Here is a 16,264-nt window from a genome sequence, read left to right as displayed (position 1 = left end):
GCAACCACATGTGACGACCCCGGGCTGGACTCCGCTTCGTTCACGGTGAAAGCCGATCCGGCGATCCACAGCGCGTAGTTGATGTATTCCCTCAGCGACCAGCACAGATCAGCTCCAGGCATGACGAAGCGGATATCGTCCTCTTTTGGAAGACCAAACAAAGTAGTTTCGCTTTCACAACAAAACACAGCATCTTCACGACATGGCGGCGGCGGAGGCAACAACAATACTACAGCGAGAATAAAAGTTACGTCTTCTTTCTGTGCGTGAACATTTGGCGGCATTATGCAAATCTTCCCACATAGTGACGTAGACATGTGGGGGCGTGTTAGAACGAGCCGTTTTAGGTAGGCGTGGTTGACTCTTAACTTTTATAAAGAATATCTCTTTATCTAATATCTAAAAGACTTTAGTCTTTGCAACTTTACAGATCTTCTTTATGCACCAAGAGCTTGAAACACTCCAAAGAGAAAGGAAAAATTTTAATCGCATCATATGACCCCTTTAAGACAGCAGTTAATACCAAAAACAATTACCAGCATGGTAAGAATTCATTCAGCAACTTCCTGAGTCAGTTTTCTCTGTATACTGATTGCAGATGTTTTGTATCTTCACTTTTGTTATAATGGTTATGGGGAAGCTGATCAGTGACGAAAGGGAACTTTTAACACAGAGTTTGAGTTCCTGTTGACTCGCTTTCAAAACATCAGAACAGGAAGTGGTAAGATCATGATTTGGGTTTTCTAGCCTTTTATTTTTTCTAATGACTAAAGCCATTAGAGCACATGCTATTAGGCCAAATTGTGCAGATCTAATGTGCACATTAAGCAGTTTGATAGATAATGGGGCACAGACATGAGCCCACATCACTGTTTCTCTAGTCAGAGTCTAGTGGTGGCCTGGAAATGACTTGAGTGAGGGCTTGTTACAGGATTTACAGGTCAGTCTCAGACTCACAGCTCATTTGCTGACTTTATACAACAGTAATGCTAGGAGAATTAAGTTTTTGATATAGAGAACCCATATCTTAACAAAACAAATACTCCTAACTAACCTAAATCATCCTTATGGAAAGCAGTTTCTGTTGGCTTGCTGCTCTGATTAAACTGCATGTCAGTATCAAGAGGAATCAAGTATTAATGTACCATAGCATATCATACCAATATAGATTTTTGGATATTCACAGATTTATTGTGTTTTTGTTTTTTTTTTGTAAAATAAAGTAAATACAGCATCCTAAAAAAATAGCAATTTTGCTTTTAACATCATTGCATCTATTATCATTCTTCATAAGCTTATCACCTAGTTATTTTATTTCTTAATGATGTCAGGTTGTCAGTGAGAGGATTTGTTTTTTTCACAAATTTAAAGGGTGAACTATAGCCAAAACAAATCCTGTCATTATTTATGGACCCTCATGTCTTCTCAAACCAGTATGACTTGTACTTTGATGCACTTATTTTGTACTTGCACCGAGAATTGCGGTATGGTAGAGTCAACCAATCAAAAGCATGACGTAAAACACAGCACCTTCTCATTCTGGTTTCAAATGTTAGTTGTTTAGTTCCAAAGATTGTGCCCATGTGGCTGATTAACAGAAGTGCTCCGTTTTCCTCGTGTCAGTTCCAGAATCTGCTGTGAAGAAATATGTAACCAAAATGTTATGCTGTATAATTCTGTGTGTGGGTCAAAGATGAGATGTCCCATTTTGGTTTCCACATCAAATTAAATTTACAGAAGTGATTTTATAGACCCAGAAGGCATATTATATCCAAGTAAAGTGTCTACTTGATTGTTTCAAATTACTTAAGTAAAAATAAAATGACAAAACATGGGTGAAATAATGTTCCATCATCATTCAGCATATATAGATATATATACAACATACCTATTCTGATCTGTACATATTAAAATATATAAAAGAATAAGTGTTCATACTAAATTTATTTTAAATGATTAAAAACGTCTTGCTGACAAATGGGTAAAACCTAGTGGTTTGAAGGATATTGGTAAAGATTTAAAATGACAATAAATTAGTTTTGTGTGCTGCACTGTGATCCTTAAATAAAGTCTTTTAATGCCATCTATGGATTCTTGTTCTAAATATTCCTGACAAGACGTATTTGGTATAAAAACTATTGTTACACTGAATGACATTTTTTTTCTGTAAATCATGGTAAATATGTATGATTGTCATTATTTTTTACTCAGAAAAAAACGAATTAAACAGGACACCTTATGATTTATGGGGCAAACTCATTTAAAGCTGTATTAAACTTTTATTGTTTTGATGCTTGAAAACCCCTTTTTGCCATATATGATAGTATATAAATGTCATATTTTCATGGCAATGGCTCACAAAGTCACTACGATCAGTTGATCTTGAGAGAAACTCTTTTATCTATAAATTACAACTTTAATTTCTAAATGAAAAGTATTCAAGACATGAAAATCTTTGGATTTTCTTAAGAAATGTAGTGGTTAAAGAGTCTACACCATCAAAAACGAGCAGTGAGTCATTCTGTCCTAATAGTACGAGGAGGTTTGTTTGTCTCAGTGAGAAGAATATTCCAGAAATCCATCCAATGTTAGAGACAGCAGTCAGGGGGAAGACTGAGTGCCTGTTACTGTGTGCCATACTGAACCAAATCTAATGTACCTAAAAATTTCTGGCCACAATTCCAGATTGTTCTCCAATAAGGGGTTCTTCCGAAGTCTGTCTCCTTTGCCTCGTTTTGCCAAAAGATCACAGGAAGTGGCCTCCTTCATTGCCGAAATCTTTAGAGCCATTTTAAATTGCCAAGAGCTCATTTCATAGAGCTCTATTCATGGACTTATGCTGATCATTGTGGTGGTAGTGGTGGTGGCATATTGAGGCTTTATAAATACATGTCTTTGTGCAGTTTATTTGAATAATGTGAAACCTGAGCTGCTGCATGCACTGAGATAACCTAATCTCACTTCATATCATCTGTTTAACCTGCTCCAATTCTGTTTAATCATACATGGTATACTCATATATGATATAGTGGAGAAATTCATTCTGGCCTACACTCACATTAGAGTTTGACCCTCAAACGTGTTTCGCCAATCTCCTTTACTTCCCACCAGGGGGCACTGTGATTCAAACAATCATCTTATATCATATATCCTAGTTTGAAGGGTCAGATTATAAACACAGTTGTGTTGTGTATTGTAGTAAGACAGACATTGATCCATGGAATAAATATGGTCTGCTTTGTTTGTCCACTGAATCTTCAGTTATGTTTCATGTTCTCTGAATAGTATAGATGGCTTTATTCTCTTTGGATTGGATTGATGCAACACCAGGAGTCAGACACCACAGGGACACAGAGCTCTCGGCATCAGCACTGCTGTAAAGTTTCTGTATTATTGTCTTGAAGAGAAGACAGTTCTGAACAATCAGGAGGAGATGGGATTTCAAACTGCGGAAGTGACACTATAGGATTGAAAATCCAGATTCTAAGGGCGTTCACACCTATAGTTTGGTTTTCTTAGTTCTTTTGGTTGGGACCGAAAAAGAAAATAATACATTGTGTTGTTTTGCTTAGCGCTCCTTGTATGTGTGTATATCAGTGGCGAGCAGTGACTTTTCTTTAAAGGGGTCATATGATGCGATTTAAATTGTTCCTTTCTCTTTGGAGTGTTTCAAGCTCTTGGTACATAAAGAAGATCTGTAAAGTTGCAAAGACTAAAGTCTCAAATCCAAAGAGATATTCTTCATAAAAGTTAAGAGTTAACCACACCTACCTAAAACGGCTCATTCTAACACGCCCCGACATGTCTACCTCACTATGTGGGAAGATTTGCATAACGCCACCCAAATGTTCACGCAAAGAAAGAAGGCGTAACTTTTATTCTCACTGTAGTTTTGCTGCCGCCATGTCGTGAAGGCGCTGTGTGTTTCGTTGTGAAAGCAAAACTACTTTGTTTGGTCTTCCAAAAGAGCACGATATCGGAGTCCAGCCCGGGGTCGTCACATGTGGTTGCCGCAAGCCCTCCGGCCGCTCCTTCGTCGAATCTGCCGGCCGCGCCGTTCTCAAGCCCGCCCGCCTCTGCTCACTGTGTTTCGTTGTGAAAGCAAAACTACTTTTTTGGCCTTCCAAAAATGGACACGACTAGAAATCAGTGGTTAAGTTGTATTTACAACACTGTTCCAGAACACTTCAACTCAAATATTCAGATGTGTGCAGCACATTTTATGGTGGACTGTTTCCTGATTCTGGTAGAGTAGAATACACTGTTCTGACTCAAAGACTGCAAGTAAGTTTTTTTATATTTAAAGAGTATTTATATTTTATATTTTTTATGTTTAAAGTGAGTTTTTTGGGCAGTGTAGAGTAGGGCTTGTTGTTTGTCATTTCTCCGATCACAAATGCAGACATGGTTTTATGTTTACGCTGCGCGATGCAACGTAACGTGTAAAAAGACAGTATAAGTCATTATAATCCATAATTATGTCCCCACTGGATGCAACAAATGCCTCGTTTATAATGGGTTTTCATGTTTTTGAATCATCGCTCCGGCCTGACAGGGCATCATCACAGTATGGTGAGGGGCGTAACATTTCTGTCACATGCTTGAGGTATTCGGCCAGTCATAGCGCACTGGATAGCTGGCCAATCAGAGCATACCTCGCTTTTCAGAACGATGAGCTTTGTAAAAATCGACGCGTTTCAGAAAGGCGGGGCATCGAGGAGAAACAATAATGTACAGTATGTGGAAAATAATGTGTTTTTTTAACCTTAAACCGCATAAACACATTTCATTACACCAAATACACAAAATAATGTTCTTTTTAGCAGCATCATATGACCCCTTTAACCGGGTAGCCTATGCTATCTAATTTATTAATTTAAGAGAGATGACATAAGAAACACCATGGCAGGAGTCTAAATAAAAGTAGGGCTGTTGCCAGGAATAGTAATTCATGGCAGTGCTTTCCAACATGCTTACACGCATATAAACACATCATACACACATAAAAAATCCTCAGAAATTTTCACTTTGATTAGTTTGCTCAAGCATGTTGCCAAATAACATGTACCTTCAACATACTTGTTCTATGGCAAAAAAAATTTAAGATATGTTTTCAGTGAACTTTCAATTTGCTTCACTTGAGAAAGCATGGAACTATGTAGTGAAAATATGCAGTTAATACTTTTTTTTTTTTTTTTTTTGATTTAGTCGAGATTTTCAGTTATCGAGATCTGGCAGCAACAGCATATTTTTCCATAATAATGGATTCCATTATTAAATGATTAAATTCCAGAATAGAAATCATTTACAGACAGTTACATATGTATTCCCAACATTTTATTATGTAAGGGAATTTATAGTAATGAAAATATTTAGCCAGTCCCCAAATGTATTATTCTCAAATGGCTTGGCTATGCAGAGCATTCGCAGCTTAAATGGACTGCACACCCCTGGTGTACATATGGTGGTATTTTTACCAGGTGAGAACTCACAAAGAGCTTATAAAATATATAAGAGTCAAAATAGGCTCCAGCATCTCTGCGACCTTTGCAGTTTGGATGATGGATGCATGTATAATAATAATTATTATTATTATAAAAACAATAGGTTTAGCAAACACCATAATAATTTAATTTTAAATATAAGAACTACAATCCAGGGAATGTAAAATGGCACTGCATAACTGAAAGTTTCAGAAAGACCAGGAATATCGGATGAAAGGGTGACACAAGGACCGAATGGGTAAAATAAGAGCAGCAGAGTAAAAGCAATTTACTGTCTATATGTAAATTCAGAGGTCAAGCAAAAAGAGCAAACTGTGTGGAGGACTGAAACAAAAGTGTTGCTGGCTTGTGTTGCCTGGTCTCCTTTTACAGCTTCCTGCCATGTATGCTATTTTAAAGAGACACACAGCTGCACCTGACAGTTTCCTGCAGAGAGGGCAGGGCTGCACTCTGGTGAGAGGGAGAGAGAGACAGGAATGAGAAGAGAAAAGGCGAGAAGAGAGAGAGAGTGCAGATAGATAAGTGAAGAGAGGCATCACTTCTGAGACAATCTGCAGCACTGGGGGCCATAAGCATGTCTGCTTTCATCAGCAGGGTCTGCTCAACTGACACAGTGTAAGCAAAGTGACGGACTGCATTGTGTGTTTCATGGAGACAGGGAATCAGGGGATCAATAAATAGCACTGGAATACAGCCAATGCCAGGATTTCATTTCTACAAAGGGTACTGGAGGAATTCAAGTGGACTGCTGGGACACGTGGCATCTGTGTAGAACAAAGAGACTGTCATAAATATCTATAGGAGACACTTCTGAAGGTACAGCTATCCATCATCTGGCTTCACTGAGAACGAGAACCTCTTCTGGAATCCTTGAAATTTGCTTTGGCTTCACTTGGTGTTGAGTTCTCTGTTATCCGAACGGGATCTCTGTGTCGTGTGTCATTGCTTTAGTCAGGACGGTATGGTTGATCTTCAAGCCGGACGTGAGGTCTGCTGGTTCCCATGAAGAGGTTTGGTAGCTTGCGTCGGACCAAGAGGCACCATGACGAGGAGCTGCTCACCGGGAGACGGCAGTCAGAATCGGCATGTTTGTCTGGTAAGATACTAATCAGGATATGTCTCTGTATAGAGCCTTCAGCTAGACATAACAGTATTGATATCTGTCTGGTGGTGGAATGTTCCAGTCTGCCTTGTGCTATTATGAGACAGGCATTTACTGTTGTTCATCAGAAAGTCTCAGTACATCAGATATGTACAGTATATGTATGTGTTGCATAAAGTGCCATGACATAAATTGTTGTTTGAACTGGATCAATCATTCATGGTCTGTTGACTTGGCTACTGTTTTTGTATGTCAAGATCATTAAAATAGATGGCCTAGACGTTCCAGTGTAGAGGTAAAGGAAATTACAGTAGGCTGGAATGGTCTATGTTGAACTGCGTATTATGTAAGTTTTTATTAACCACTTGGCAGGGAAGGTCATTTCAGACCTACTTTGGTTCAGGGTTGACCCCGAAGCCTTCAGCTGATGCCTTCGTCACAGTGACGCAAAAAACAAATGTGACATTAGGACATGAGGAGTAAGCCTTGAAAAAGACACCAGGCTCACTTGAAACAACTAAACTCAAATTGAACTGGAGGCACGAACTGGGAATTCAAAACCCATATGTTTTTGAAAAGCATATTAAGAATATAAACAAGAATCTCTGTGACATTTGGACTCAGCTTGACTTTGGACTGACTTGAAGGTGATGTCATTTTTTCGATTTTAAAATACTTTCTACTGTCCCATCTCAATACCCAGAGACAACTAAGCAAGCTGCACGTAAGGTGAGTTCCCTTAAAAGTATAAACACTATGGCACTATTAAAATATTATCCTGCTTGTTTGGGTGTCCAAATGTGCAAGTTTGGGGTGGGACTGTCTGTTGACTGACCAATGGCAGACCGAGAGATTATTTGGGAAATTTGTTTGAAAGCCAGTATTTTTGTAAAACTGTATGGTGCTGCTAGTGCAGAAATGACACACTTCACCTTTAAAATCTGTATGTTTCCCCTAAAAGTATAAACACTATAGCATTATTAAAATATTATCCTGCTTGTTTGGGTGTCCTGACCAGCCCAACGTAGCAATATTGGCTCAGACAATGGCGTAAGTTTGGGGCAGAACTGTCTGTTGGCTGACCAATGGTAGACAGAGGGATTGTTTGGGAAATCTGTTTGAAAGCTAATATTTTTGCAAAACTGTATGGTGCTGCTATAGTAGTGTAGAAATGGCACACTCCACCTTTAAAGAACAACTACAGAACAACTTACCTTGTACCTTACATACTTTCTCTCATTGTGTTACAGCAGTCAGTTTGTTTGGATTTTCTGCCTGTCCAGAATGTCTGGATGCATGTAAACATGCGCTGAATCATATGATGGGTCATATTATGTCAGCCTGACTGGAGTATTGTATTAGAGTCGCAGTGGGGTCCTGAGTAGTGTTCCTGACGCAAATCGAACAAGCTCAGGTTGCCTCATCACACTGTCAGCTGAATCCAAAATTTGGTTCACATTTATGTTCAGGCTTAGGATAAAGGTTAGGATTAGTTCTATGACTGACAGATGATTTTTCAGAGCCAGTATGTTTCCTGACTGACTCTGACATGGATTATTTGCTGAATAAGAGCCACGGAAGCCTCCGTCTCTCAAGTTCCAGCTGTTGGAAGCATGTTACTCAATAGTCTTCTTGCTCAATCTGGTTAATATGGTAAAGGTATTATGATGTGCTGTGTGGAATATCATGCAGGAAGGCGTTGATATGAACATTCTCATTTGTAGCATGTCAGTTACTCAAATAGCTTACAAGGATAAAAATATAATGTAAACCAGCAAGCACACAATTAGATTAGATGGCATTCATTTCTTCAAATGAGTCAAAGGATTTGTAAACACATTTCAAACTAGCCTATATCATTGCATCATTAAACCTGAACTGAATGAACACAAGCATTCATCCTTCAGGTCTCTCGGTAAATGGTGCCATCAAATAGTGTAAAACCAGAATCCCTGACTTAAACATTTCACTAACATCGCCATGGAACGGAGTCAAACTGATCTGAGTCCTAGCATACACTCTGGAGGCCTGTGAGTGAGTGTTATCTGCCCTTGTGGAATGTGTAGCAGTGGCAAGGCTAAAATAAGAAGCTAACTCAACAACACACCAAAACAGGTCTAAGCCAGCTGGTTAAATCTGGCTGAATGTCATAAGATAGTTAGGATCCCAAAGTCATGTTCTCGTGCACGCATATTAACCTTTACTGATAACTACCCACATATACTTTATTTGAGAAGTGTATTTTTGGTCCAAGTTTAATAGAAAGCGATATAGGTGAGTTATTGTACTGTACCTTCATCCAACAAGCATCCTTCAGATAGCGTAGCATCAGTGATACGGTAACTGTACTTATGAGCTCCTCGCATCTACTGACATAAATCAAGGGGTGACAGAGGAATCTTGTAGCGAATTCATGAGTCCACCCAGCCAGTATCCTAGAGGGAGGGACGGGCCATGTTATGAAGGAGATAAGGTGTTGGACACATTAGCGTAATTCAGCAGGTAAAAAGGTCCATTGTCAATATATAGCGATTTATGAAGAACTGCTCACACAGAAGTCAAGCAAGTCAAGAAGTTCAAACCAAGCAGCTTTCTGTTGGTCAACCGCCAATGTGATGAATTAATCCCAAAGTATACTTAAATTATTTTTAAATAAAAAAAAATAAATGTATGCGTATGCTAGCGTATGCCTACAGTCGAACACGCAGCCTTACAAAGAATACTCCATTTGACAGTGTGCGTGAACGCAGGCGGTCGACACATGCGCTCTAGAAAGATTCATCTTAGTCCAGTGTCTGCGCTGTTTTTCTCCAGAAGTTATGACCGATAAAAATGTCCTTTTACTCTTTAATCTAAAGTTGTGTCTCTCTCATAACCCCTCACACAAGCGCTTGTCAATGCAGGCATCTGTTGTTGTTGCAGTCTCTGGTATTTGTTGTTGTTGTTTCTGCTGTGAAACAATGGCCCGGGCCACCTTGTGGAACAACTGATTAGTGCAAAACCAAGTCAATGCGCATGCATGACCTGCATGTTCAAAGTAGGAGCTATACCAAAAATTGGATGGTGCGCATACTTTTCTGGTGACGAAATTTGCCCTCGCACACATGTAAAAACCAAAGTATACTTTGGCCTTTAGTATGATGAACTCAAACCCAATACAAAAATTGCATGGATTCCTATTGAAGTGACTGAAACTGCAAATATTTGCTGATACAACTGTAAATGTGACCGCATCTTTACCTAACTCTCAATTCAGAGAGGCTGAGGGCAGAAACAGTTTTTCAGAAACCGTGAAGGTCAATGGGGTCCAAACAAGACCTTTCACATTGCACTTAACCCCTCATTCTAAACCAGTGGTTCTCGAGATAAATTTTCCTGCAAAGTTTAGTTCCAACTTTGATCAAACTCACCTGCCTTTAGCTGTCTAGTAATCCTGAAGACCTTGATTGTCTTGTTTAGGGGTGTTTGAGTAAAGTTGGACTTAAACTCTGCAGAAGAGTGGTCCTCGAGTGTCAAAGTTGCAAACCCCTGTTATAAACCTTTAACATACGAAACGAAAGTTGCGGTAGTCTTTTCTTTACTATTTTGACGTATATATATGTGTGAAATGGCTTCTTGAACATAAAAAATTTAGGGAGTGATTAGATTTTTTTTTTCCATTGGAAATTGATTGGACCAATGTTGTTTGCTATTGCTGTGATCTCATGCAATATTCCATAAAATATAAGAATTGTCCATTTTGATTTCATGCTGACTTTAACCCCAGCTAAAGGAATGTTTAAAGGGGTCATATGATGCTGCTAAAAAGAACATTATTTTGTGTATTTGGTGTAATGAAATGTGTTTATGCGGTTTAAAGTTCAAAAAACACATTATTTTCCACATACTGTACATTATTATTTCTCCTCTATGCCCCGCCTTTTTGAAACGCGTCGATTTTTACAAAGCTCATCGCTCTGAAAAGCGAGGTGTGCTCTGATTGGCCAGCTATCCAGTGTGTTGTGATTGGCCGAATACCTCAAGCGTGTGACGGAAATGTTACGCCCCTCACCATACTGTGATGCCGTGTCCCGGCCGGAGCGATGAAACAAAAAACATGAAAACCCATTACAAACGAGGCATTTGTTGCATCCAGTGGGGACATAATTACGGATTATAATGACTTATACTGTCTTTTTACGCGTTGCGTTGCATCGCGCCGCATAAACATAAAACCATGTCTGCATTTGTGATCGGAGAAATGACAAACAACAAGCGCTACTCTACACTGCTCAAAACTCACGTTTGAATCATCAGTGGCAAATCCTTTAAATGAAAACGTACTTGCAGTCTGTGAGTCAGAACAGACGGCATTGTAGTCTACTCTCCCAGGATCAGGAAACAGTCCTCCATAAAATGTGCTGCACACATCTGAATATTTGGTTTGAAGTGTTCTGGAACAGTGTTGTAAATACAACTTAACCACTGATTTGTAGTCATGTCCTCTTTTGGAAGACCAAACAAAGTAGTTTCGCTTTCACAATGAAACACACGGCGGCCTAGCGTGAGCAGAAGCTGCTGCCTAGCGTGAGCTGAGGCCGGGCTAGAGTGAGCAGAGGTGACGGGGTTGAGAACGGCGCGGCCGGTGGATTCGACGAAGGAGCGGCAACCACATGTGACGACCCCGGGCTGGACTCCGCTTCATCCACGGTGAAAGCCGATCCGGCGATCCACAGCGCAAAGTTGATGTATTTCCTCAGCGACCAGCACAGATCAGCTCTAGGCATGAAGAAGCAGATATCATCCTCTTTTGAAAAAGACCAAACAAAGTAGTTTCGCTTTCACAACGAAACACACAGCGCCTTCACGACATGGCGGCGGCAACAACAATACTACAGCAAGAATAAAAGTTACGCCTTCTTTCTTTGCGTGAACATTTGGGCGGCGTTATGCAAATCTTCCCACATAGTGACGTAGATATGTGGGGGCGTGTTAGAACGAGCCGTTTTAGGTAGGTGTGGTTAACTCTTAACTTTTATAAAGAATATCTCTTTGGATTTGAGACTTTAGTCTTTGCAACTTTACAGATCTTCTTTATGCACCAAGAGCTTGAAACACTCCAAAGAGAAAGGAAAAATTGAAATCGCATCATATGACCCCTTTAAGACTGGTAATTGAGGAGTTTTTTTACCCCTTGAAACCCTTAAGAAACCCTGGAGCAGGGTTAGCACCTGCTTTTGCAGCACTGACCCCACAGTGCGATGCCAAACTTGTACAATGTGAAACAATGCAGTGTTTAAATGTTACAGCTTTAAATGCGTAGCAACAGTCACTCATATTCACATGCATTGGACATTCACGTAAACACTGCTCATCTTAACTTTATAGTCTGAAAAGTCCAGGGAAATCTTCATAGTACTGGGCGATATATAATGCGAGGATGCGCAATGCTATAGTTAACTATTTCAAGTCTGAAATACCCTTAAGACAATTTTCTAAATATACAGTATCTTCTGTTGTGTTCCATGGAAGATTTGGAATGACACAAGGGTACATAAATGATAATGAAATGTATTATTGGGTGAACTACCCTCTATAATTCGATTTTAGTGTCAAACCTCCAACAGAAGAGAGCACAATTTCAGAAAAAATAGTCAATCTGTGCATCACGCTCAATAATTAAGCCTGGGAGAGGAGTACCTAATTACATGACTTTCTCTGACCTCTATCCACTTATTGGTCACTGCCAAGACCACGAGAGTCTGTCCCACTGACTGAACGATAATATCAAGGCAAGTTGGATGTTTTTGGTGTGTCGACAGGGCCATCAACACCCAGCTGAGGCTGTTAATGCCCACCCGCTGAGAGGTGTGACTGTGTGCACTGACTCAATCTGATTTTTGAACGACTATGTAAATGAAGTTAATGAATGATGAACAGCTAAAAATTAGCTACTGGGACACCAGCATTAATTGATGCCAGCCTGACCCCAGCCCCAATCTTCCCTTCATACACAGAGAGGAGGCTTGCCAGGGCTAATCGTGTCTACAGTAAACTAATTGATTACAACAGTGCATTTCATAATTGAAACGCAAATTCATATTGTCTTATAATCTAATGATGGATACCCATCTTCTGAATCACTTGCATACAGCCCAAACATGCACATCTACCAGTCCAACACAGAACGTTTTGACTATGAAACGTCCGTAGATGAAGCATAGTGACATGCTATAGCCAAATGCCTCAAAAGCAGAGATACATGAATAGTGCTCTGAGCTGAATATGCCCAGTTGCTTCAGCTCTCAGCTGAATTAATGTACTGATATTCAAATCATGCTTCAGATTTAAAGATTCCTCAGAGCATATGTGCTTTTGATAGTAATAGTAGTGTGATTAAGGTATGTATATGTCTATACTGCACTTCAATAATGCGACTAAAATAGGAATACTCCAAATCTCTTAATTCGATTTGTGTTTACTTCGAGTATGACTTTAGCCGGATTAAGGTAATCAGAAATCTCTGTTTACATGGTAGATTCTTAATCAGAGTATTGTCTTAATCATGTTAATATCGGAATATTGTTGTCCATGTAAACATACTCATTGGTAGATGTTGGACACAAAACCAGAAGTTCATTTAAATGGAACTGTATTCCTACTTCAAAAAGAACAACTTGGATAACTTTAAATTATGCATTAAATTGATCAAAAGATATAGTAAAGGCTTATATAATGTTACACAAAATTTCTATTTCATATTAATTATCTCTTTTTTTTACCATTACTATATTATTTTACTTACTGTTCATCAATAATAAATGTTTCTTGAGCAGCAAATGAGCATATTAGAATGATTTCTGAAGATCATATGACACTAAAGACTGGAGTAATGATGCTGAAAATTCAGCTTTGTTATCACAAGCATAAATTACATTTTAAAATATAAAACATTTTAAATTGTAATATTTCACAATATAACTCTTTTACTGTAATATTACCGTTTTTACTTTTTGATCAAATAAATGCAGTCTTGGTGAGAATAAGAGACTTATTTCATGAACATAATAATACACAATAATAATTTAAAAAAAAAATTTCAACATTATACCAACAATTGTTTACATGTCAATATTGTTTACGAAGCTGACACAGAATCAAGTTCTCGAACACTGATCTGTCAGACAGAATGGCCATTTATGCTTGGCATTTGAAGAATAAAAATACTCTTAAGTGTGAAGAATTATAACCTCTGTTATTCAGTGTTAAAGTGTGGGTCATGTGATTTTTTTGTGTGATTTTGTTGTGGGAACAGAGCAGAGGAACATGTTTCCTACTAACTGATTCAGTACACTAATACTCTTCTTATGAATCTTGATCTTGATTGATGGTCAGATATTGGTCAGTGCAGCTGTCTATTTTTTGCTGTGTCATGATTATTTGACCAGTCCTGGCAGAATTTAGCATCTGTTACTAAGACCAGTTTCACAACATGTAACCTAGAAACCAATTTGAGGTAGGAAAGCTAGCAGAAGATAAATAAGATAGATCAGATATCAGAATAGATATCATCTCTGTTCTGGCTTTTTTCTGCTATTCATTTAGAATTTCACAAAATAAGCCACTCTCCTAATTTCACATCAGAATTATGATTATTTTCCACTTTGCAAATTCAGTACTTCATTGTCTTCCGTACTGATGTGTCTCACAGGCTCTGGGCTTTCCACTCCCCCCACCACCCCGACACAGAGTCCCGTTCCACCAGTCTTCCCTGTGGAGACCCCCAGTCCTGCGGAGCGCGTGGAGGAAAGACGCTCCCGCTCTCTCTCGTCTCCCCCTGACACAGGTCAGCGCTTCAGCCTGAGCCCCTCCACCAACAAACCCCCTATCACCTCGTACACCTTTAACTCTACCTCACGCCAGGTGAGTGAACAACTTCACACGTTCTTTCTGGGATTACTATAGTTTACACTTGACCCATAGAAAAGCAAAGTCATTTTTACACCTCTAGTGGCACCTTCAATCAACTAATTGCATATTTATTAAAAAGACAAAACTGCTTGCTCATTTTCTTCACCTAACACATCGTTTGATGTTTTTCGATCAGAACAAATTGTTGGGCAAATGTTTTTTCTTGTTTTGGGAAATTCATATTTTTACATTTATATATTTTTAAGCAGTTGATATTTGCATCAGTAATATATCTGATGCAGCAACTGAGGTCAAGTACAGGCATTCTGGACAATATGATGCTTGCTTGTAATTGACCTTTTCGTAATTGTGACTTTATATTTTGCACAGGTGACTTGTCGCCTGTTAGCCATTAATACAAAATGAGCATAGGTCAACAACTGCACACAGTCTGTTTGACTTGTATATCTGTAAAGACAATCTGTGAAAAAATATGTGGAAATGTTTGAAAAATTACTTTCGTAATTTTTCGGGACAATTCGTTATGGAAGCCCATTGCAAAGTATTTATTATTATGGAAAGTTTACATTTTACAGTTGCAACTGCAGGATATAGAGCCCTAATAACTATTTTAGACTATGACATTATTACTACAAAGTTGAATTTGCAAATATAAGAAAGTTTCTTGTTATTGGGTGTTTCTTCAACTTCAGACACTTACGTACCACAGGCTGATATTTATTAAAACAAACGGGTGTAAATGAAGATCACATTAAAACTATATTGGATTTTAGTTTTTTTACTTTTGATACTTTTCAGGTGACTTTTATAGATTCTTTTACACCTGTCGCAGACTCAAATGTAAACGTAAAAAACTATTTATAAAACTATGAATTAATCCACATTCTCAAATCTATGATAACCTACAGTTAACAAGCTGTGAATAAACAAACTATTTCCATTATTTATTTTAAATAATTTATACACAATGATTTAATTTTTAAACCAAATACTATGTCCCCCATTTGTGGTGTCATTTGCAAAATGACCAATAATTTTCCCCAATAAAGCTTTATCAAAAGTGAGTGCACTTGTTTACCAACAGCACTACAGTGAAGAACTTGAGATGAAATATGAAACATGTGATGTGCGATAAAGATAAGTAAGTGTAGCCTAAATACCAATCGAACAGTATATATTCATTTCCAATCAGATTTAGTCAAAATATGCAAAAAGTGTGAGAACACGATTTAACTGATATAAAGTGCTAGCTATGTATGGAATTACTCTTAGCAAGACAAACAACAAGCTAACGTTATTTTATTCCAAAAATGTTTACAATTTCCACCACAGAATATTGGACATTACTAATAGACAAATAAATACACTCGTTGTAAGAGTGTAGAAGTGTGTCGTAAGAGATTTTTCACAGGACCAGAAGTAACGTAGTGCCCGTTCTTGATGAAACACCCTACTTTGAGTAAGTTGCGCTGTTTATTTATTAGTTTTTGTGGCGGGAACAGCCAGGATTACATAGGAATTTTGGAAGATTCGCCGGTTTGATTAAATACCTTAAAATGGAAAGTACCTTATTTCCTGCGACTTAAACTGTGATCATTGGCTCACGCGCTCATGATGTTTAAAATGCTGGTTTTGAGACTAAGTCGCAGCCGGTGATTTTTATAGCTATGATCAGTGCATTCGCATTTCTTTCGTTTCTTCGTCATCCAGCAGAGAGCGACTGAGCTGTAACTAGGGCCAAGTAATC

At 38.5% G+C, this 16,264-nt stretch overlaps 1 protein-coding gene across 3 annotated transcripts in view; it reads left to right on the top strand.

Annotated features, from left to right (window-relative positions):
• The first annotated feature begins 5,988 nt into the window (after positions 1 to 5,988).
• The window catches only part of LOC107559383 (5'-AMP-activated protein kinase subunit gamma-2-like), a 54,941-nt gene continuing 44,665 nt past the window's right edge, over positions 5,989 to 16,264 (top strand). For 2 of the 3 annotated variants that reach the window (XR_001605617.1, XM_016243180.1), the window contains exons 1-2: positions 5,989 to 6,600; positions 14,297 to 14,508. Coding sequence is in view for 2 of the 3 variants with exons in the window: in XM_016243180.1 (XP_016098666.1) it covers positions 6,507 to 6,600; positions 14,297 to 14,508 (306 nt within the window). In the remaining variant the exon portion in view is untranslated. The remainder of the gene's footprint in view (positions 6,601 to 14,296; positions 14,509 to 16,264) is intronic. The other variant, XM_016243181.1, reaches the window with a different exon arrangement.

This window comes from Sinocyclocheilus grahami, unplaced genomic scaffold (genome assembly GCF_001515645.1).
Source record: "Sinocyclocheilus grahami isolate Dianchi unplaced genomic scaffold, SAMN03320097.WGS_v1.1 scaffold682.1, whole genome shotgun sequence".
Lineage (NCBI taxonomy): Eukaryota > Metazoa > Chordata > Actinopteri > Cypriniformes > Cyprinidae > Sinocyclocheilus > Sinocyclocheilus grahami.
Note: the sequence above shows the minus strand (reverse complement) of the source record. Positions and strands in the feature narration are given on the sequence as shown.